A 24,289-nucleotide genomic window follows, 5' to 3' on the forward strand; every position below is an offset into this window, starting at 1 on the left:
TTTTGCCTTGACAGTTTTAATATTGAGCACCTGGTACTAAAAGCAATCCCCTGGCTGCATCATCCAGAGCTTTTTCTTTTCCTCCTTTTACCTTTCTAGATGGACTCTAATTTGCATCGTGCAGAGACACCATTTTCCAAAGAAACCTGGAGGTTTCAGCAGGTTTGGGAAATGAACTCCTCAGCCTTTTTCAAGTGCTTTGTATATCTTTGTAATTTCAAGAGCCACTTGCCTTCCTGAGAAGTGGTGCCTGGCTTTTTTTCCCACGCAGATAAATTGTCTATTTGTTGTAATGCTAGATCATGCAAACTCCAATATCCTGGTCATATTGTCCCCATTTATTTCTTTTATCTCTGTTTAATATAACAGGGATAGTGGCTGAAGCAGGGAAACTTGTGCAGCAGTGTAATAGTATATTGTTTGCAAGCACTTGTCTTCCATTTCCAGGGTTTCTCTTTGCAATGTAATTGTCTGCTAATAGAACTGGGAAATATATTGCAGGAGCCATCACTAAAGCATGTACTTGTGCTTTTAGTTCATGCTACATCTGTATAGTGTCCTTAAGAGGATCTGGGTGCAGCCTTAGCTGGTTAAATATTGTTGGTGAGGTATGCTTGCAGAAGTTGATTTGGGCATATTGTCACTGAGTGTGGAGGCAACTCCATGTAGTGCCAAAAGGAGAAGCTCTGTCCCGTGTGTAATGCAGCAACAACAGAATTACAATTGCCTTGTGTAAAGTGTCTGGTAATGAAGGCAGATAATGGAATTCTCTGCAAAAGCAGATGCTAACTGGCTCCCCAATGCTAGGCAGAGGACTGAAAAGTGATAGCAGCTGGAGGGGAGAGAAAAAAAAAAAGCAAGCTGAAAAAGGCATTAAAAAGAAGATGCCATAGACACACGTTTGTTTAAGCAGTAAATACTTGTTTAAAATAATCTTACGAGATTCTTATTAAGAGGCAAGCTAAGAATACAATTCCAGTGTTAGAGGAAGTCAGCTGCATGTCCAAAGGATATCTGTATGCAGATTGGAGGAGTAACCTCTGAGAATAGCACATTACCATTTACACTGCAAGGCTGGCTGTGAGGACAGCCCTTGGAAGTGTTTAATTGCAGGAGGTGGGGCGTGTGGGAGCCAGAACCTTCTGTTGTTCAGGGAGCAGACAGCATGTCCTGCTCAGGGAGGACTGGTTTTAAAAGCAGGGGTGTCTCTGCTTGTCCCTGCATGCATGAACGTGTTCACACATGCTTGTGCCTTCTCCAGCAGAAATTGGTAATGGTGCCCTCTTGCCAGGCTGGAAGTAGGTGCTCAGCATGTAGCATCTTCACTGTTTCCTTCACAGTCTCCCACTATTTTACTAATCCAGCCATTTCAAACATTTGCTTCATAAATGAACGTGATAATTTAATAAAGGACTTAGTCTACGGAGAGGTGTCCTTCTGTTTTAAGTATGAATTTGTTCAATCCAAAACATGCAGCAGGGAAAATCTTTTGGAAAAAAAACCAACCAAGCAACACCCACTCTAAACAAATAAGCAACTTGATGGCCCATGGAGTTAGTCTCTGGGGTATTTTACCCATATATTACTTTCTTTGACCAAAGGATTGTTCTTACAGTGGGGCATTACTGGCTACACCTGGAGTGCTGAGCTGGGCATTGGCTCACTAGGTTTTCAGTTCCTGGCAGACCAGAAACTTCAGTGGGGCTCTGTCTCATCCCAGGCAAGTGCTGTAACTGCTAATTTTTAGAGGACTAAAAATTGCTTTTAGTTTCAACCCAGCATGGAACAGGAACACACACGTACTTCTGAACAGCTAGTGTTTTTCCCAAGTGAGAAAACTCGTTTTGGGCTGCTCCAGGAAGAGGGAACACCGCAGAGTTCAGACTCGGTGATACTGGCAGGCTCAGCAGGCAGTTGTCTGCAGATAGAGGCTGCAGTGATGTGTCCATGTGTGCAGTGTCACAGAGCTGCCCCTCTGTCTTGCTTGTCTTGAGGAGTTTCAGGGAGTTTTTACAGACAAGCAAGAAATTAATTTGGAAGCAGACTCTGGAGATGTGCAGCATCATCTGTACAGTGTTTCAGCATCTGTGTTCTCCTTGCTCCTTCACTTCTTTTCTGTGCATCTGAGTACTCATTGCTAAAAAGATGCTTTAGATTTGTGGTCTGCTTCCCGCAAATGAAAGTGGGATATGTCATCCATGTAAAATGAGCAAAGGAAGAAACAGTGGCACAGCAGTGATCAGTCACCAGCAACCCTCCAGAGCACTTTGCTTTATCCACAAAAGCATAAACACTAAGAAATCCCCTTTCTGCTGATGACCTGTTCTTAATATTCTTATAGCTAGCATACGCTGCAGCTCCTTGCTGCTCTGCAGTGAGTTGTTTGATTGTGGTAGGCAGAAAATGTCTTAGAACTCTTCAGCTCTGGACTTCACTTAATGAGAAAAGAATGTTAAACCTTGGTGGTGTGAACAAAACGTGTGGCTGCGTATGTGCTTGCATCTGCTTGCAGAAGCACCATATTCGAGACCTTTCCTCGCTTACTGTTTTTCAGCAGGAGGTATCCTGCATACTCAGCAGAAAAAGAAAAAAAATCCTCCACTTTCCCAATTCAAGTAGCCAATCACACCTCTAATTACATTTTGGCCCCATTAGCTAAGGAATATATTCAAGCACTACACAGCTACATGGATTACTGTGTAATGCACTTAGTGCATTTTTGGCATATAATTGATAGAAACAAGTGAGGTTTCTGATTTCTTCTGATATTCTGATTTTGTGCAGACCTCTGTAGGGCTTTACAGCTTTCCAGGGATAACATATCACCCTTAATATACACCCCCAGGATTTTAGGCTCAGACTCCAGGCCACTGGGGATCTTGAGTGTGGCAGGAAAATACTGGCCTGTAGATACACAACAGGAAAGCTGTTTTTTGTCTATGTTGCTCTGGGTGTGTCAGGGACTGGGGACAGGAGAGTGCTCCCCATATCCCAGTAGTCTTTGCTGAAGCAAAAGGGGCTGCGGCAGCTGGTAGATTGCTGGTAGATTCCTTGGAGAGAGCCATCTAAGTGGACCCAAGTATGGCTAAATCACCTAGGCAGCCTGCACAGAAACTGTGGAAGGAACACTTCTACTTCACTGTCTGACTTCTCAGCAGCTTTTTTTCCTTCACTTTTATTTGCTTCCTTCTTACCTTCCTCAGCTCTTTCCCCTCTTACTTGTTGTCATGGGAACATTCACTACAGTGGTTAAAATCATACTACTGAAATATGCTTCCCAGTAGAATGGTAGTAGCTAATATTGATCTAGCTACTGCTGCTGACTCAGGGATATAGTTGAACATAAAATATCTCTTATTTCTCTTCTTAATGCATAATGCAGCAGTTTCTTTCACCTTGAGCTCTCTACTAAAGGTGACATCTAGTGACAGCAAAACTTTGGCTTGCTTTTTAATGCATGGCCCAGCCAAAGCATTTGCTGCAGGTGGTGTTAACAGAGCTGTCTTTAAAAGGACAAATAGGAAAAAAAGTAGATGTTTGTATGCCAGTGGTGAAAAGACGTTCAGATTAAACTGTCAGCATCCACAGACATGCTATGTGCTCCAAATAAATTCGTAAGTATATTGCACTCTGCCACAGAAATGTAGATGAAAAACAAATAACTACTTTAATATCAAGTGAGGCTGCATTTAAAACTGTAATAATTTATATCCATTGTCACTGACATCTGCTTTGAGTAATCCATCTGCACAGTAGCACATAATGTTAAGCAGAGCATGGTGAGTGTATTCCTGAGTCACCAGAAAGAAGCAAAAGTCAAAAGATTCTACCTGGAGATGTGAACTTGCAGTGTGTTACCAATGTAAGCATTAGTTTCCCACAGTGGTTAAATAACCAGCTCTAACTTTGTGAGAGTTTCCTGAAATGGATAGTTAATGGAAGGGAAGATTGAGTGTCTTCTAGATTTCCCTTGTTTACTGGTGGATGAGAAGCTCAACATGAGCCACCAGTATGCACTTGCAGCCTGGCAAGCCAATCGCATCCTGGGTTGCATCAAGAGAAGTATAGCCCAGCAGGTCAAGGGAGGTGATTCTCCCTCTCTACTCTGCTCTGGTGAGACCACACCTGGAGTACTGCATCCAGTTCTAGAGCCCCTATTACAGAAGAGATATTGGACGTGTTGGAAGGTGTCCAGAGAAGGGCCACCAAGACGATCAGAGGGCTGGAGCACCTCTCCTATGAGGACAGACTGAAAGAGTTGGGGCTGTTCAGTCTGCAGAAAAGAAGGCTCTTGGCCTTCCAGTATCTGAAGGGGGCCTGCAAGAAAGCTGGGGAGGGACTTTTTAGGGTGTCATGTGATGATAGGACTGGGGGGAATGGAACAAAAATAGAAATGAGTAGATTCAGATTGGATGTAAGGAAGAAGTTTTTCTCCATGAGGGTGGTGAGGCATTAGAACAGGCTGCCCAGGGAGGTGGTGGAAGCCTCATCCCTGGAGGTTTTTAAAGCCAGGCTGGATGTGGCTCTGAGCAACCTGATCTAGTGTGAGGTGTCCCTGTCTGCGGCAGGGGATTTGGAAGTAGATGATCCTTGTGGTCCCTTCCAACCCTAACAATTCCATGATTCTGTCACTCTCCTTCCAATAAAAAAGAAAAAAAAAATCAGTTTAGAACCAGCCTGTTGTGCAAATAATTGAAATCATGCAGATTTCATGTGAAAAGTATTTGCAGCTGTTGCTGCACTTTGCTGTGTGAGTGATAGAGGCACAGCAAATGACATTTTGAGTCTGTGCTGGAAAGCCCTCTGTTAGCAAAGAGTAAATGCTGAGAAACCATCCACTTTCAGTGTATTCCTGTGTGTTCTTGAACATCTCATATCTAAGTTACTTTGTTATAACTCCACCTTATGTTTCTTGATCTTTCCAGAAAAAATCAGGCAAAGATATGCAGATCTACCTGGAGAGTTGCACATTATTGAGCTTGAGAAAGACAAAAATGGGCTGGGGCTGAGCCTTGCTGGCAACAAGGACCGCTCTCGTATGAGCATCTTTGTAGTTGGCATCAATCCAGATGGACCTGCAGGACGAGATGGAAGGATGCATGTTGGTGATGAACTTCTAGAGGTAAGGGTTTCCTTTAGCTACTAAGCAGGGCTCATATGGAGAGAGGGAGAGGCATATGCAAAGCTAGCATTTGAACCTTAAATAAAGCCCACAAATGGAATTAGGTGGCTGAGGCGAGGAGCTGCACTGATTTGTGCCAACTGAGAACTTGGCCTTTGGCAGGTAAATGTGTTTTCAGTGAAACAAAAATCATTGGCCTGTGAAAACTAATGTCTTGTGAGTGAAGTCTGTGCTCTCAGCATGTTCTCAAGCGATGCTTGGGAGGGACTGTTGAAAGGCAGGAAGGGGACAGTAAATCTATCCTCATAGTGCATATGTGGTTTTACAGGGAAATTCACACCTTACATTAAAAAAAAACAAATCCAAACCCCCTCTAAGTTACCATATGTGTTTTTACAGATGAGAGACATTCCCCATCCTGAAAATAAATTTCATGCTGTAATCAGTTTTGATCTGTTGCAACTTCAAATACTTACTTTCTTTAGTTGTGTCTGCCATGAGTTCACCCATGAGGCAACAGAGCTCGTTAGCAAGCAGAGTATTTTGTCTTCACTGTTTCTCCTATCTCCTTGCTTCACCTTCATATTGAAAACACAGGTTTTCTACACTTCGTCTGATTTTTGGCTGTTGCAAAATGACACTTTGCTGTACCTGCAGAGGTTCCCCACCTCATGATTGCTTCAGCAGTTTGAAAAATCAGGCATCCTTGGGGATCTTTAGAGAGAAGTTTTTGCTGAAGAGCAAGTATATACTGACCTACTGCTCTCCATGGATGGTGATTTTTTTTGATCTTGCAGGAATTCTTTGTGCCATCAGTGAACCACCTCTTTTTTTCCTCATGTTTCTTGACTTGAGAAAGAGCAATTTGACTGTCTGGGGATACCTTGGGAATACTCAGAATTGTCTAAGCATTCATCATTGTGTAACAGTTCTGTAATTATGGGGTTTCAACATACATAGTACAAAAAAGACTTATTTAATAATAACACTGTCTGAAGTTTGTTATTTTATTTTTACATGTGATAAATGCTATGGAGGCCTATTCCATGCTGGAGTAGGGTAGGAAAATAACTTTCTCCTTCAAATGCATGTTTTTTTCTGTCCCTAGCACCACATTCTAATGGTAAAAAACAAAACTGAATTCTACTATGAGGATAGGCTGAGGGAGCTGGGGTTGTTCAGCCTGCAGAAGGGAAGACTCCAGGGGAACCTTAGAGCTGCCTTCCAATACCTCAAGGGATCCTGGAGAGGGACTTTTCTTAAGCATGTCCAGCAACAGGACAGGGATAAATGCTTTGAAGCTGAGGGAGAGTAGGTTTAGATTGGATCTTAGGAAGAAGTTCTTCAGTACAAGGCTGGTGAGACTCTGGAATAGGTTGCCCAGGGAGGTTGTGGCTGCCTCCTCCTTGGGGGTGTTTAAGACCAGGTTGAATGAGGCCTTAAGCAGCTGAATCTAGTTGAGAGGTCTCCCTGCCCATGGCAGAGAGGTTGGACTAGATCTCTGAAGTCCCTTTCATCCTGAGCCATTCTATGAATTTTGGGGTTACCAGTTGGAAGGACTCCTGGTACTATTTTCCTCTGTGCATCTCATAGACCAGGTAGTTAGAATCGTAGAATTGTTTAGGTTGTTAAAGACCTCTAAGGCATAGAGGTCTAGCTCCTGCTAGAGGAGAGGTAGAGCATTTGCATCAAACTTTCCCACAAAGAAGGATCTATTAAAATTTTCTTAGATCTCAGTAGTTATTTTTTTGCAGTGCTCATTTAGTCTGATGTTAGGTACTACTAGAAGTACTTGAAAGATGCACCATCTGAGGTTCATCACCTATATCTCAGTGCTTGAGATTTTCATCTATATGCCATGTTGTAAGTAGCATTTTCCAAAGTGGCGGTGTTGCCCTAATTCCTCTCCCTGTCAAGATGAAGATAAAATGGTTTATTTTTTTCTTCAGTGGAATGAAAGTATTCACCATCTCAAAAATTCCAAACTCCAAATAAACTCAAATTCCGAGAGGCTTTTCAGTAACTACCTCTCTTGTTTACCTTTGCAACCAAATTAAAAGGTGTGTCACCAGTGCCATTACTGCTGTGAAAGGATATGGTGACCTCATTCTGGTCCCCAGTGAGTATGTATCCAGCGTCAAAACATCCTGTGTTACAAAGGAATGGGTTGTGCATTAGTCATGTTCAGACCAGTGGTCAATTATTCACTGCTCTGGTTTTTTTGTCCTTTAAAAGCATTATAGCGTTATGAGAAGAACATTGAAATGGAACTAATGGGCATTTACATTGGCAGGTTGTATTCAATAACTATTTCAGTAACCATGAGGAATTCTCATACCCAAGAAGTATACAGGTCAGCAAGTAGGAATATCACAGAATGGTTGGACCTGGAAGGGACCTCTGGAGGTCATCTGGACCAACCCCTCTTGCTCAGGCAGGGCCAGCCTCAAGCTAGTTGCTCATGGCTGCATCCAGGTGGCTTTTGAATATCTCCAGTATTATTTTGTGCTTCTTTCATGCCAATGATGCAGAGGTCAAGGTGGTCACCTGGCTTTATTTACTGTGTCTTTTACAACAAAATAAGTTAAAAGAGGATTAGTGACAAAGCCAAGTGTTCAGAAGTGAGGAAATGACAGAATCCAGATTGTTTTGTTTTCTCCAGTAAAAGACATGAAATTCAAGAGTGTGAATACGGTTGTCAGTTGCAGAAGTGTTTTATCTCACCCACAGTATCCTTCCCTCATTCAGCGGCCTAGGTGGACAATCTTTAGTGATGAAGCAACTTAACATCTTTTTATATTGGTTTTTAAAATGTTCTGCCTGCAGACTGAGCTGCTGGCCCTTGCCCCGCTGGTCAAATATACAGTTAGTCCACAGGGAAAACCCTACTGGACTTTGGAACCACTTCATCATAAGCATTTGAGGTAATTTTCCCCATGACTGACCACTGCAGGTTAAAAGGTTGGAGATACAGAGAGATACAGAGATAGAGAGGGAGAGATATTAGCTCCTCATTTTTCTTCTGAACTTGGGTTTGGCTGGATTCAATTGAAGGAGGTGGGAGGCTGCCTCAGCTCCTTATTCATAAAATCATTTGTCACAGAATTAATGAAATACCATCTCATTTTTAGCTTCTGCAGACAACTGTAGTCTTTTGGAGGGCATGGTCCTGGCTTGTTTTTAAAGTCAGTCCAGCCTGTACACTGAGAGAAATACAGATCACATAAAAAAATGTGATCATTATTTTTTTAATACATCTTCTGTGATGTATTTTGGACGAGTGTGTGGCTGGAGAAAACAATTTTCAAGGGAGAAGGTTCTTTCATCCTGCTTTCACACTTGGTGGAAAATTTACTTGGGTCGGAATTTGGTCCCTGCGCAAAAGAATGTGTTTTTCACATGAGGCAAATTCTGCTTTTTTGTTCCTTTTCCAAGCACAGAAGCCACCTGTGGGGCTCCTGCCTCACACTCTTGCTGTTTTAGTGCAGGCGTCTGCACTGCTTCCTATCTTATTAGTTTGGGCTTAGTCCTGCAGCTGATTGTGCCCAGCACGGCCGGCAGTGGGTTCCTGAGGTGCCGTTCCTGTGCTGCTCAGCCCTGCTGCTCGTGGACTCTGCACGGGTCTGTCCTCTTGGTAGGTTTCATTCATGCTGAATAATCCATCCTGTCATTACTATTATTAGCATCTCTCCATAAGAGAGTCAACATTCTATTAATCAACCAAGCTGTTCAGAGCCCTGTTATGCTAAATTACTGATGTTGGGATTTTCTGCCATCTCCCTCTCCCAATTTATCTTGTGGAATATAGGAGGGAAACTGCTCCTTTGGATGTTTTTGTCTAGGAGGCCACAGCATTTCTTGAGAGTGAGAAGCAGTCTTGGTCATGAAGAATTGCTGTTCAAGTTTGCCTGTTGTCCATTCTGGACTGTTGTATGGGAGGGAATTCTTTATTTCTTCTTTTTATTGATGCCATTTTGGACACAGCTGGAAGCCAGAGGGCTTTTGTGCTAAATATGCTTTCAGAATCATTTAGATTGGAAGAGACCTGTAAGATCATTAAGTCCAACTGTTTACCCAGCACTACCAAGACACCATTAAACCATGTCCCTCGGCACCACATCTACAAGTCTTTTAAATCCCTCCAAGGATGAGGACTCCACCACTTCCCTGGGCAGCCTATTCCAGGGCTTAACAAACCTTTCAGAGAAGAATCATACAATCATAGAATGCTTGGGGTTGGAAGGGACCTCCACAAAACATCAAATTCGGCCACCTTGCAAAGCAGGACCACTTAGGGCAGGTTGCTCAGGAACACATCTAGATGGGTTTTGGAGATCTTCAGAGATTCCACAGCTTCTCTGGGAATCCTCTTCCAGAGCTCCATCTCCTTCACAGTAAAAATACTTTTTCTCTTCTTGATACGGAATTTCCTGTGATTGAATTTACATCCATCCTATCACTGGGTATCACTGAAAAGAGACTGGCTTCATCCTCCTGACAGTCACCCTTCAGATATTTGTAGACTAAACATCCCCAAGTTTTTCAGTCTTTGATTGCTAATTTCTGTTAGTCTCAAATAAATGTAGCTTTATAACTCTGGGCATTAGGAACAAGCTCTTTACAATGAGGGTGTTGAACTATGGGAACAGATTGCCCAGAGAGGTGGTGGAGGCCCCATCCCTGAAGATACTCAAAATCAAACCTGATGGGGCCCTGAGTAACCTGATCTAGTTAAGGTTGTCCCAGCTCACTGCAGGGGGGCTGGCCAAGAAGGCCTTTGAGGGTCTCTTCCAACCTGATGCAATCTATGATTCTCTTCTTTAATAATAAGATAGATATTTTGGTATTTTGCCCAAGTAAATTACACAGCCAGGTTCACAATGGCACTTCTGGTTTAGAGTCGGGGGGGGAACTGTCATTTTATTCTCACTTGATTTGTTGTGGGATTGCTACATTTTTCCTGTGCCAAGACAGCTACTTTGGATTAGGCAAGTGGCACTGTCCCTCAAGAGGAACAGTACTTGAATGTAGAAAGTCAGTCAGGCCCTCACATAAAAGTCATCTTGAATGATTAATTTTAGTGAGGATTTTTTATTGTATTGGGAAGAGTCATCTCAAAAGAGGAACTCATGGTGATTCTTTATTTTATTCCTATTTAAACCCAATAGCCCATGCTTCTGTTCTCAGATTTGTTTAGTGAAGGTAACCTTGAGGGATAGTGTCCTTCTGTTTTTTTCACAGGAGGATACAAATACTTATGTACTCTGTGTGCAGGTTACCACTTTGGGTTAGTGTTGGGTGGTGATTTTTAACGCTGTCAATGAGGTAAAGCTACAAACCCAAAGCTGGTTGTGCAGGAGGGCACAGGCAGTGTGCGGTTTGCTGTCATCCTGTTTCCCTTCCCACTCCCTCTAGGTAGGGAACCACAAGGCTCAGCTGCAAGGCAGGGCAGGAGATTTTTCCATCTTTATGGAGTTTATGGTCTGCTGATCATTTTAGATGATACACATGTTTGAACATGTGCCAGGCAAGAAATTTGGTGAGAAGTATTCACATTCTAATTAATTATTTTTTTCTCTCCAGTATTTTCTTTATGCTTTATTATAATTTGGGGGTTTGGTGTATTTTATGGGGTTTCAGTCTATGTAATTTGACTGATCAAAAAGGTCTTGAAACTTTTCCCATTGATTCAGAAAGTCTGGTTGTATCTGGAAATGCTACAATTCCTGTGGCTAGAAGAAACTTAATGCAAAGATATAATTACTATAGAAAGCTGTGCCAGTTCTTTTACTAGCTTTGGGGTATCATTTAACTTGATTTTCATAAAGATCAGATGATACTAATTTTATGGATTTGGAAATCCACATAGTATTTGGAACTCCACTGCCACATAGTAAAAAAAAAATAAATCCATATCTAATGTTTCTCTTCAGCAAATTAAAGTTTGAGAAGCAAACAATCCTTTTCTGCTCTTAAGAGCTCAGATTTCAATGAGTTTGTACTTTCTGCTACTTTAGTGTATGAAACTGTAAACCCAAACTTGTGTAGGTGAAGGCAGCAATGCACTGGGGATAGGTGATAAAATCAGTGTAGGCTTATGTTAAAGATTGAACTGAAGTGTGCTGACCTGACCTCATACCTGTAGCATGTTTTTTATCTTCCTCTGTTCTCTGTCCAAGAAATTATGTAAAGAGACATTTAGAGAAGAGTTAAGGTTGATTTAGAGCAGTTTATTTTTTTGCTTAGTCAAAGTGTTGATTTTTCTTTTCTAATCTTTAATGAAAAAAAAACCCAAACCAAACCCTTAGGCACAGATTTATGGGGTTTGACTCCTGGAGTATTTTTTTGTTAATCTGATGTTTTACTTTATCTTATTTGAAAGATTTTTAAATGGTGTTACTTATGAAAACCTACATATTCTCTTTTTTTTTGTTTGTTTTATTTAAGTAGGGTTTTGTCCTTGCTCATCACTGTGATATCTGAAGTTAACAGAACATTAATTTGCTTTGCAAAAGAAAGTGATTTTTTTTTTTTTAACAAAAAGGAAAATTAATACTGGCTGTAGTAACTATGTGGGGCAGTCCAAAAACCTTGTGGAGAGACATTACTTTGATTATCCTTTCATTTTAGTGTAATTAAATAATTATAACTTACAGACCCAGCTCACAGCTAATTCAATTTTGGACTGCTTGATCCATCTAGTGAATAGGATTAATTTAGCCAGAGTAAAGACTATAAATTTTAATCTAAGAAGTCTGTTGTTTAGAAAAATTGATGTTAATTTAACTAAATCCAAACAGTTTGTAAAGCATACAGTATTCCCAAGGAATCATTCATTTTCAAACTTAGAGAAATTAAGTCAACAAACTTGCTGAAAGTTTCAAGTCCAGCTTGAAGCCAGAATGCAGCTGAGCATTAATTTTTGCCACTGGATTTTTAAATCATAGAAGCATAGAATTGTCAAGGTTGGAAGAGACCTTGGTGATCATCAAGTCCAACTGCTCATCTAGAGCTCACTATCACACCACTATTGCTAAGCCACTGCCACTAAACATACCTTTGATTAACAAAGCGTGGCCTGGAATGTTGCTTCTTGCCTACCTTTGCAACCATGATGGTTACATGCAGCACATGTGACTGTTGGTGTAATCATAGAACTGTTTGGGTTGAAAGGGACCTTAAAGATTATGTAGTTCCAACCCCCTGCCATGGGCAGGGACACCTTTCACCAGATCAGGTCGCTCAAAGCATCATCCAGCCTGGCTTTGAGGAGGTGCTTGCTCAGCATTGGCCGTTTTGTGCCAACTCAGACTCTTGTAGACCTTTCTTGGCTCCAACTTGGCAGGTAAATGGTTTGCACTTTGATCATTTTGATCAAGTTTCTAAGGGTTTTATTATTGTCCTTACATTGTCCTTATTTAACTGATGAACTGAGATGTTGTTTTGACCTGTTTTAAATAAGACAAAAGTATTGTGAAGTTGCCAATATGACCAAATAGTATCATAGAATCATAGAACTGTTTCAGTTGGGAAAGACCTCTGAGATCATTGAGTCCAACCATCAACCCAGCACCACCATGGCCATTAAACCATGTCCAAAGTGCCAAGTCTACACAATTTTCTAACACCTCCAGGGATGGTTACTCTGCCACCTTTGTGGGCAGCCTATATCAGAACAACATGATGCAAGACTCAGACTTCACCAGTTTCTTGTTTGAATGAAAAAATCTTCCAAGAGCACAAACCCAAGATCCAATACAGAAATTTTCAGCAACTAAAACTCCTATAATCCCTAGTAAGTTGTTCCTGGTCTCCATTATCATCATTGTTTTAAACTGGATTGGTATTTCAAAGGTGAATGCAAATATTATGTTGCAAATTAAGAGTGGAAGCAAGAAAATGGCAGTATGGAAACAAAGCTGGCTGCTCACTTTGGAAGGGTGCATGAGCACTCCAGCTCCATTAATCTAATCAAGATGCATGGAGTGAGAATTTTGACAGAGTTAAATACCAGATCATTCTGCACACTTGGAGGCCTCCGATGCTTGCTTAGATGGATGGCAAGACTCGGGACAAGCTGAACCATGAACCTGAACTGACTTCATGACTCCAAATACCATTAATTTCAAATTTCTTTCCCCTTAATCTTTGAAGTTTCACCTTCTTTTATGGCCAAACCCCAGGATACTGAAATGTAGCTTTGAATTAGTTTCAGTGTCTAAGTTTGTGGGTGTTTGAGGATAGGTAAATAATTGTTCTTCCACAGACCGTTGTTCTTTTGATGCTTATTCCACTCTAAATTGTCAGAGCTGAAGGGAGAGAGCTGTTCTGCTCCCTGATGCCAGGGGAGGATGCTTTCTTTCACCACCTTGCTGAGTATTCACTTCAATTTAGTTGTAAATCTGAAAATCATCAGGGTGCAACTAAGAAACTGCTCAGGGGGGTTGTTAATCTTCTTGACATAGTGGATTTTTTTCTCCGTTGTACTTAGCTCAGGTTTTACTTGCTTTAAATTTATTGTGATGTTCATATCTACCTTCTGTTTGGCACAGGATCTGCATGGTTGTAGTTTGTGTAATGCCTGATGTGAAAGGTGAACATTCTTCCTCTTAAAGGGGAGCTGAAGCCTAAGAAACTCAGGGCATTGAGGGCAGGCTGAGGTGGGGCAAGGTGTCAAGCACAAGCCCTGCCTGTGAAACGAATGAAATGCTTTAAATATTCCATTCGTACACCACTGGTTATTTTTGTGGTATGATACTGAGTATGCTTTTGCTTGGCTTGGAGCTGCTATACTCATCTCAGAGATGTTGTCCTTGTTGAAGTCCTACTCACTGGGAAACAGTAGGCATCTTACTTTCTTCAAACTGGGAGGAGAATTCTAGTTGTAGACTAACTCATATCCTCCCCAGGAGGTAGGTGGCTGAGGGGAGGGGTGACAGCCTTGGACAAGGCCAAGCCAAGGAGTGCCCATCTTTTATCATACATTGTCTTTCTGCAGCACAGCTGTGCCTGAAAGAGGGTCTTGGTATCTAAGCTCTGGTATTTCTGTCTCTAAACACCACACAGGCAGGTGTATCTATCAATGCAACATTGATATTCTTGTCTGTAAGAACCTCAAAAGTCTAGGTGATTTGTATTTTGTGGACTGCATTTTCTTTGACTCTAATCTCTTTATCCCACAGTAAATTTGGAGGTCTTGAAAAAAAAAACAATGCCTAGTTCTCTGCTTACATGAAAATCTTTGTTTTCTTTTGACAGATAAACAATCAGATATTGTATGGAAGGAGTCATCAGAATGCTTCTGCAATCATTAAGACTGCCACATCAAAGGTCAAACTGGTTTTCATACGGTAAGAACAGTTCTCATCACACCATTTGTTTTGCACTTCAGCCTCTTACAGTATATACTGTCTAAAAATGCTCAACTTGCTCAATTCTCTTGGAAGTGAAGTAAACCTTTTTCTTGACTGTTCTCAGGACAGTTGAAAAGTTCTCCTTAACAATACTGAAAAAAAAAATAAACCATCTGCAGTAATTGAATGCTGAAGTGTGTAATGAAAACCTGAACTGTCCTGCTCCTTCTCCCATGACTTAAAGTGCTTTAGGTTGATTTGCCAGCACAGTGGCAGAGTGGGCAGCTTGCTTTACCCAGACTGCCAGGAGAAAGTGAAAATGGTGCAGAGGCTTGAGGCTGGAGAAGGAGCTGCTGTGAGAAGAGTAGGTAGGTGTGGATGGAGTATATGGAGTATAGACAGGGTGGTTGTGGGAAAGATACCTTTGTATGGATGTCAAAAGAGGATTTGAAAGGTGAACTAGGGCTTTATTTGTACAGAGGGGAACCTGACCTTGATGTGGAGCACTGATACGGCTTTTGTAGGAAGGAATATGCTAAACAACTTCTCACCTGCATAAGAATTACATGTGGGCATCTTTTACTCCAAGCATGAAACCTTTTCATTTTCTTTGTGAACTAAGAACAACTCCATGCATTCACTCTGTAGTTTAGGAAGTATTACTCTTATGACCTTGGGCAGGAGAGCTGGGAAGAAGCTTCCTCTTTCCCAGAACTCACACATGCTTTAATATATCTTGCTTCTTCATAAATGTAGCTATTCCAGCTGTGACTTTCATTCCATGCCATTTTATAATGTAGTCTTCCCTCCAATATACACATCATACTTGATAGTGGTTTATATTCTTTGTGCACACACAACTTACCTGTGAACAGTGTAATAATCTGTGGGTGAATGCATATAAATGTGTACATTTGCTTGCATGGCTCTGTCTGGTACAGCATACACAGAGATGATGGAAGAGCAGCATTAGCACAATGAAGAATGAGTTGCTATACTTGGCAGCACAGAGGATCCAGAGGAGATTAATGACCTTGCCTGCAGCTCCCGTGTTACTTTCCCCAGCTATTGAAAATTAAACGTCATGTACAACAACTCACTCACCATTACCTAATTGCATGTGGAAAATATGACGGGTTGGAAGCTCTAGAGGCAGAACCACAGCTTATGAAACCAAAAGCCAGGCTGGGTTTAGTGCTGTCAGCCAGCATGGAGAGTGCAGGCTCCTTGAAGCCTGCCCTGTGGCACTGAGCACCATGGCTGGCTGCAAAGTTCCTTGTTCTGCAGAGCTGTGATGAAAGGAGTGTGGGGATTGGAAATCCTTAGTGTGGTTTTTTTATTGTATGTAAGGCATAAAGACTATCTGAATTCTTATTTCAGGGTAATCTTCAGTATCAGCACAGCCTGGGGGATGAAGGGCTGGAGAGTAGCCCTGCAGAAAAGGACTTGAGAGTGAAAAGCTAGGCATGAGCTGGCACTGTGCACTCACAGACGAGAAGACAAGTGTGTCCTGGGCTGATTTCCAGCAGTGTGGGCAGAAGGTGGAGGGAGGGGATTCTGCCTCTCTGCTGTGCTGAGACCCCACCTGCAGTGCTGAGTCTGACTCTGGAGGCCTCAGCCCAGGGGAGACATGGACAGGCTGAGGGAGTTGGGGTTGTTCAGCCTGGAGATGAGAAGGCTCCAGGGAGACCTTCTGGTAGCCTTTTCAGTACTTAAAGGGGCTGATAAGAAATTTTGCTTTGCAGCGAGGGTGGTAAGACCTCTGGCCCAGGTTGAGGTGGTGGATGCTCCATCCAGGGAACCATTCCAGATCAGGTTGGACAGGACTCTGAATAACCTGCTTTAGTTGAAGATGTCCCTGCTGACTGCAGTGAGGTTGGCCTAGATGACTTTTTAAGGTCCTTTCCAACCCAAAAGATTCTATGATAATTCCTCTTTTTTGGATCATCTATGTAAAAGTGGATTTCGAGGCACAATTTTTCTTCATGATCATAAACAATAGATATTGGGAATACTGTTGGATAACTCTTGTTTCTCTCTAGTGTTTAAAAAGAAAAAAAAAAGTTTCTATGTTTAAATGCTGCTGCTGAGGTTGTAAACTTTTATCTTCACACTTCCCAAGAGCACGCATCTTGTCACTGCTCTCAACCTAGCATTGAAGCACCCTGACAGCTGGTGGGTCTGATGGCTTGACCTGGGACAGCCATTTGACCAGCAATGCAAAGAAATTCTCTCACTGAGAGGATGTCCTTAGTAACTAGAGCACTGCATCTAACGTGGGAAGAAAACCAACATCACCTTTTTTCTTTGATATATGGTCAAATTCTCACAGTAAGGAGAGTTTTTCAAAAGTGCAGCAAAGTCAGACTGTTTCTTTTAATGGTGAAGTTTAAGGAGAAATGAGAATAATTTTCTTTTCTTGTGCAAACTATGTTCTGTCTTGGTGCTTTCTCTTCCTACACCTCACATGACAAAACCAGCGTGTGGCGTGATTGACTAAAAACACAAACCAGAAGACTGCTCTGGTCCCAGAAGCCTCGTCTGTGGTGCAGTTTGGTAGACAAAGTTGGGTGTTTTTTGTTTTTTGCTTTATCAACCTATGTTATAGTTATAATATGAGGTTATTGAAATGCCACTGCTTAATGCATTGCAGTGCCAGCTGTATTAAATAAGAGCAGCAACAGGTATCTTGAATCTCCATCCGTCTCTCGTACGTGCATGTGCAATAGCTTTTCCAGCTGAGAACAAAGCATTGAGTGTAGCAGACTCAGCTCTCCTGGTAGGTTTGCTGCTTGGCTGATTTCAGATATGTTCCTCTGGTCTCTAATGATGTGGAAAAAGCAGGATACCGTGACATTTGTTATGCTTTGAAAATGAGGAGGAACTGGTTGCAGGAGAAATGCTACTTTCATCCTCCGAAGCGCTGTTAGCTGTGCCACTTCTTTTAAAGGTAGAAGGCATGTAGCATAACATGGCCAAAACACATCCTGGAGCACAGAGGAAGAAGGGGCCATGGATCACCAAAGCAAAATAACACATGCTGCAGGAATTGTGGAAGAAATAGCTTTGGTCTCTGTTTGTGTGAAGATAGTAATATTTTAATTAGCTTCTCGATGCTGTTCAATATCTGAAGGGTGAGCATCAAGAAGAGGAAGCTACACTCTTTTCAGTGATACTAAGCAACAGGACCAGGAGCAACAGGCACAAACTGGAACCCAGGAAGTTCCACCTACACATGAGGAAAAGCTTCTTTCCTTTGAGAGTGACAGAGCACTGGACCAGGCTGCCCAGAGAGGTTGTGGAGTCTCCTCTGGAGACCTGGACATTGCAACCCTGGGCACCCTGCTGTGAGTGGCCCTGCTTTCACAGGGATTTTGGACTAGATGATTTCCAGAGGTCCCTTCCAACCCCCACCATGCTAGGACTCTGTGAACTTCACCAATGAAAGGCCCAAGGAGGTTGTAGTTTTCCAGAAACACATCATTCAATAGCCTAAAAAGCTCCTGCACGTCTGACTGAGCTGACCTAGGACATAAAAGCAAAACTGGTGGGACTCTTGGGCTATTACTAAAAAGTGCCCTCTTTGATATTGTGAGGCCTCATTTTCCTTAGATGAAGGATGCTCAGTGATAAGCAGGCTGCTTTTCACTTTGAAGCAGGAAACAGCATCAAGGCTTTCGTATTTCTGGTGTTTTGGTTCATGTGCAGGGCAAGGGGATGTTTCCATAAACTCTTTCGTCAGTTGCAAAAGAAGTCCAGAAATTTCTGGGCACAGAAAAGCCTTTCAGTGAGAACTGTAGTAATAATCATTAAATAACTTGGATTTCATTGCACCCAGGTTTGTTTTTTTTCTAGGAAGAAAAGACTAGAAGGTGTCTTCAAGCCATTGACTTTCTACTAAAATCCTAACTTATCGTCTGCACTATAAAAATCTGTTCACACTTTTTTTACACCCAGGTAGGGTTGCAGCTGCATTCCCACCCTTTCCTGCAATTTTTGCTGATGAGACATAGTGCAGTTCAGTGTTGTGAGAATCACAGGCATCCCCTTATGTTTGAAAGCTTCTCACTCTGGTTTATGAGCATCTTTTCCTCAATTAAGTTGATGGTGGTTGTTTAAAACAGTTGATTTTGGCCCAATTCCAAAATACAGGTCTTAACACAGCAAAGTTTCCCAGTGGTCTCATTAATTACAAGAGCTTGTAACAGCATCTAAAAGATTTGCAGTTATAGTGTCACTTTTGTGTGTGTGTGTGTGTGTGTGTTAAGATTCAGTGCATCTAGTGCTTTGTAGCCTTCTACAGTAACCCATTTGAAGGCATTTAACCTGCTCACCCAGTTTATGAAAGAAACAAACCAATTGCTCCAGCATGGCAAGATTTTCCTGAGATGAAATGACTTCTTCAAGTGCTTCCTTTGATTAGTGCCCAGTCACGTTTTATCTGACCTCAGAGTCTTACAGCTGCTGCATTAACTTCTGAATATCAGAAGTAAATCATCATTTGACTTCGTTTTTCCAAGGCATATAAAGGAGGCTTGCTGTAGAAGTCAGTGCCAAGAGGGTCATGTGAAGGTCTTATCATAGAATCACCCTGATTGGAAAGGAGCTCTAAAGGTCATCTAGTCCAACCCCCGCCTGCTCTCAGCAGGGACATCCTCAACTGGATGAGGTCACCCAGAGCCTCACTGAACCTCACCTTGAATGTCTCCAGTGATGAGGCCTCAACCCACCTCCCTGGGCAACCTGTTCCAGTGCTCAACCACCCTCATTGTAAAGAATTTGTTCCTAACATCCAATCTAAATCTGCGCTTCTCTAATTTAAAACCATTGCCTCTTGTCCTTTCACTCCAGGTCTTGGTTGCCTTTTGAAATTCTGAATCTCCAACAAACAGGAACTGTCTGGTTAGTAAGGTGAGAAAGGGACTTGCTTGTAGTAATCTCTGTGGCCTAGTTACCAAAACAGAATGGGTTTTGTTCAAGCATTACAAGTCCATCCTTTTAAGATGCATAATAAAACAATATAATTAGATTTTACATCTGTGGTAGGAAATCCAGTTTATATCAGAGTGTTCTTTTACAGTGGGAGTTTTATGATTCAGCAAATTCAATGTTTTTTTTCCATGCTCAATTAACTGCCTTTAATCTGTTTTGATGCTTCAGTGTTGGTATAATAAGCAGATCAAATATAGTTTGAATGCTTGAATCAAAGTGAGTGCCACTGATTTTCAAACCATCATGCCATTGTGTTCCATTCGGTGATTCATTCTTTGGCATACCTTTATCCCTTAAAAGAAAATTGTCTTGTGCTGTGATGAAACATGAGAAATGCTTTAAGAGTAAGGCACTGTAGGATTTTCCTTATTGAAATACCATCTGCTAGCTGTCCAGAGCCATCCTCCCACACTGCAGTCATTCGTTCCGTTATCATTGCTTTCTGGTGAATGGGATTGTAGCTTCCCAGTGGAGCCCACAAATCTCTGTCACCTAACCTCTCCTTCTGTTTCTAAGTTTAATTGTAAAGACTGATCTCTTGATATGTTTATGGTGATATGCAAAGGAGAGAGATCCATGTACTCTGAGGACTGGTAAAGCAAGAGCTGAGAGCTAGGTTGGCCAGTTCTTTGGTGGTGTTTAACATTTTCCATTGCTGTGATTTTGTCACTGAGTCTTTGTTCATCTCTTATCATAGAATCATAGACTGGATCAGGTTGGAAGGGACCTCAGATATTATCTACTCCAACCTCCCTGCCATGGGCAGGAACACCTCCCAACTAGACTCAGCTGCTCAAGGCCTCATCCAGCCTGGCCTTGAACACCCCTAGGGAGGGAGCACCTAACAACTGGGCAATCTGTTCCAGTATCTCAGCACCCTCATACTGAAGAACTTCTTCCTAAGATCCAGTCTAAACCTACTCTCCCTCAGCTTCTGGTTAGGCCACACCTTGAGTACTGTGTCCAGTTCTGGGCCCCTCAGTTTAGGAAAGATGTTGAATTGCTGGAGCATGTCCAGAGAAGGGCAACGAGGCTGGGGAGAGGCCTTGAGCACAAGCCCTATGAGGAGAGGCTGAGGGAGCTGGGACTGTTCAGCCTGGAGAAGAGGAGGCTCAGGGGTGACCTCATTGCTGTCTACAACTACCTGAAGGGAGGTTGTAGCCAGGAGGGGGTTGGTCTCTTCTCCCAGGCAACCAGCAGCAGAACAAGAGGACACAGTCTCAAGCTGTGCCAGGGAAGGTTTAGGCTGGAGGTGAGGAGAAAGTTCTTCACAGAGAGAGTGGTTGGCCATTGGAATGGGCTGCCCAGGGAGGTGGTGGAGTCACCATCCCTGGAGGTGTTCAAGAGGGGATTGGACGTGGCACTTGGTGCCATGGTTTAGATAGTCATGAGGTTTAGGGTGACAGGTTGGACTTTGATGATCCTTGAGGTCTCTTCCAGCCTTCTTGATTCTATGATTCTATTCAAACCATTCCCTCTTGTCCTGTCTCTAGACACTATTATGAAAAGTCCCTCTCCAGCCTTCCTGTAGGTTCCCTTCAGGTATTGGATGGCAGCTCTGTGGTCCCCCCAGAGTATTCTCTTCTCTAGGCAGGAGAGCCTCTGTAAGTAATGTTGCATGTTGTATGCCAGAGCCTCAAATGCTGTCATGCTTTAGAAATTATTTTTGCTTTAAATTTGTTCTAACTTACATAATTGCTCATATTTTAATAGTGTAAACTCTGTTTTTACTTGCTTTGATTGTTTAGATTCTTTCATGTGGGAAACCTTTAAAAATAAGCCCTTGCCAGACACTGTGCGTGCAAGTTTGAACTTTTCCTGTTTTCTCCAGAGCTGTTTCCTCCTTGCTGTCATACACATGTGGGAACAAGTGCATGGTTGAGGAAGTTAAGTACTTTGGGCTCTTTCAAACCTTTGATGACCTAAGCTGCAGTTTATATGAACATTAGTTGCTCATTTGAAATATCTGTATGCATTTGGCTCTCCCATAGTTAGGAGTGGATGGAGGGGAAATGGAGAAACAAGATTGTTCTTGCTGTTAGGAGGAGAGATGTTTCAAGAAGCTGCACAAGCCAAAGGTCTTTCCTTGACCCAATCAAAGGAAAAATCCAGCATGCCTTTTCAGTGTGCAGCTTTCCTTCAGTTCCTTTTCTACAAAGGAAGTTCTAGAGGGAGAACAAAGATGAGAAAATACAAGATCCTGACTTGATTTCCATCTTTTTTTTAAACAAGCAGGATGTGGACTAATAGAAGTTTTCAGTAACAGCAGGACTTTATGCCCTAATGTTACAGCCAGTGGGAGTCCTAAGGGTTGGAGGAAATGTTGTTCATTCACTTGGTCTGTAGGATTGTTCTAACTAAGGTGTAATGCAAGTGCATACAAGCTACTGGGTTTTTCTCCTGATTCTTGGTGTACTTTTTATTCCCCCAAAGCATCCATAGCTCCCTACAAAGCTGTTGTCAAATCATCTTTTAGAGTTGATGGATTGTGTAGTTGCAGGCAGTTTAGCTGGTGGTTCAACTCCCTTGGTTTAGACATCTAGAGGTCATCTGGACTTCTTTGGTTACTGAACAGATGTCAAGTAATTCCAAGGAGCAATTCAGTTCATCCTGTCCTAAATCAGGTAGTTTAGGTGCTGGGATGAATTGCCCTTCTGAGTGGATCTGGTTTGGGATTCATCTTGGTTTTGTACTGATCATAGAAGAAGGTTGGGCACTACCTTAAAAAGGATACTCTGCTTCAGACAGGTAATGAATCTCATTCACTGTGCTCAGCAAAGATTTTCTTAGTGTTATGTGACAGTGAGCTTATACCAGCACAAACCTGAGACCAAAGAGGAGGTAAAATGGAAAACAGAAAATATCCTCAAAGGAAAGCAGGGAGTCTGAATTCAAGAAATGCAAGTCTGAGATCAATGAGCAAATGAAAAACAACAAACAAACAAACAAAAACCACCAAACAAACAAACCAAACAAAAAAGGATAAAAACAAACAAAAAACCCCAGAAAGCAACCCTGTGTTGGGGTGGGGCTGTGACTTCTGGTTATCATCTCTGAAAAGATAACTTTCTGAATGCTTCATAGACCATTCCAGCTATGTGTGACATTCCTCTGACATGCCAGAGACAGCTTTCTGATAAGTGCAGGGCGGCCTAGCTGAAGCCTTGCAGCACACAACTCTAACTTCCCTTCAGGCTTACTTTCTGCAGCATGGAATTGAGTAATCCCTTCAGATTTATGCTTGCATATTGCTCTCTTTAGGCTTATTTTGTGCCAAGTGTTTATGATAGTTAATTATGAGTCAATAATAGTGTACCTGGCTTTGTTTAAGCTGCACATCCCTCCCCTTCAGCAGAGGTGTGGTTGTTAGGTGGAGCAAAACATCAGAAGTTGTTCTCTTTGGCCAGTGAGAAAGGACAGGGACTATCCAGGGGTCCTATTTAGACCAGAAGGGAAGTGTAGTAAAGTGTGGTATGTAATCAAATAAAGCTGAAAGGGTATGAGTTTTTCTGCAGTTTAGAGAGTCTTTACCACTTACATATTTCTTTAACCTTGGTTCTTGTGATACTTGCAGTGAGGAAAGCTTCCTGTTTCTTCTGTATCAATCTCTGCTCCACAATGTTGGTACAATCAATTGGCACTCTAACCTCCAAGTAGGTCTAATTCCCCTTTTCACTCAGAAACTCATCCTGATAAGTTAGAAGCAATAAACATATTTGTTGGAGGAGTGATGAATTCCTTCCCTATTGAGTTTATGTGCAGCTGCTGAAATATAAACAGCTCTCTGGTGCACGAGTACAGCAAAGAGGTGGGCTGCCAAGCCAGCATCTTATACAAACCACTGTTAGAGCTGGAACAGGAGTGGTGGATGCTTATCATTTTTGCAGATAATGGAAGGGAAGTGTCTGAACCTCCCTGCTGTATAAATTGCATCGTGTGCTGCTTTGACCCTGGGAGTCTGAAGCTGTGCCTTGAATGTGAAGGGTTTAGATATCTTAACCTCAAGCAATATTGAGTGCTGGTAACTGAGAACAGCTTTCTCGAGGTGGATCTGTAGCAGCTATTGGCAAATACACTGACTGCTCGTTTGCAGCCACCGCAATTTGAATAGGGAGTTCTGACTTCTGAGCTGTCTGCTCCTGCAGCAAAAGAAAATGATTGCTCATTTTAGCTGTAAATAAATTCGTGTTTTAGTTGAGGACACTTATGGAAGTGGAGAGCAGAAAGAGCAATTTGTTATTAGATCGGTCACTTTAAAATATGTTCCCACTTTGATTCTGCTTTGAAGTATTCTCCTTTGAAGCAGCATTGAAGTATTTAAATATGTACGAGTCCTAGCAGGGGGAGATTACAAGTTGTAACACTTCGTAACCTTGGGGGGGTTTATTTTTTGCATATTTTTTTTTCCAGGGAATCATTGTAAGTAGGAGGGTTTTTTATTGCTTGAATAAAAATGGCTATCCATTTCAAACTGCAGAAAGATGCTTTGCCCAGTGATTGGAAAACAAACGTTTTCAGTGTATATCTGAAGCAGAAACTAGGGTTTGTAATTACCTACACCCCACTTTGTGATGCAGATCCTGAAGCTTCTGTCAGCATTTTTAGAATATTTTTCACAAAGGTTTCTGCATACCTTGTTGTTTTCAAGTATGCTTCTAATGGCAAGATCTGCAGCACACATTGTGAGCTACAGAAGTGGAGTTGGTTTTCATGTTGTTGTTGTGCTTCATATAAACTGTTTTCAGAAAAACCTCTACAGTCTAGTGAAAATTTGCTAGGTCTCTTAGACACCTGATATTTGCTGGTTTATTCTAGGTTAGGA

The 24,289-nt window shown here is 42.0% G+C and overlaps 1 protein-coding gene across 1 annotated transcript in view; it reads left to right on the plus strand.

Moving 5' to 3' along the window:
• The window catches only part of PATJ (PATJ crumbs cell polarity complex component), a 157,497-nt gene that overhangs the window by 84,174 nt on the left and 49,034 nt on the right, over nt 1-24,289 (plus strand). The window contains exons 27-28 of the mRNA XM_054383933.1: nt 4,926-5,122; nt 14,381-14,472. Of these exons, the coding sequence (XP_054239908.1) occupies nt 4,926-5,122; nt 14,381-14,472 (289 nt within the window). The remainder of the gene's footprint in view (nt 1-4,925; nt 5,123-14,380; nt 14,473-24,289) is intronic.

Source organism: Indicator indicator, chromosome 10, assembly GCF_027791375.1.
Source record: "Indicator indicator isolate 239-I01 chromosome 10, UM_Iind_1.1, whole genome shotgun sequence".
Taxonomy (NCBI): Eukaryota; Metazoa; Chordata; class Aves; order Piciformes; family Indicatoridae; genus Indicator; species Indicator indicator.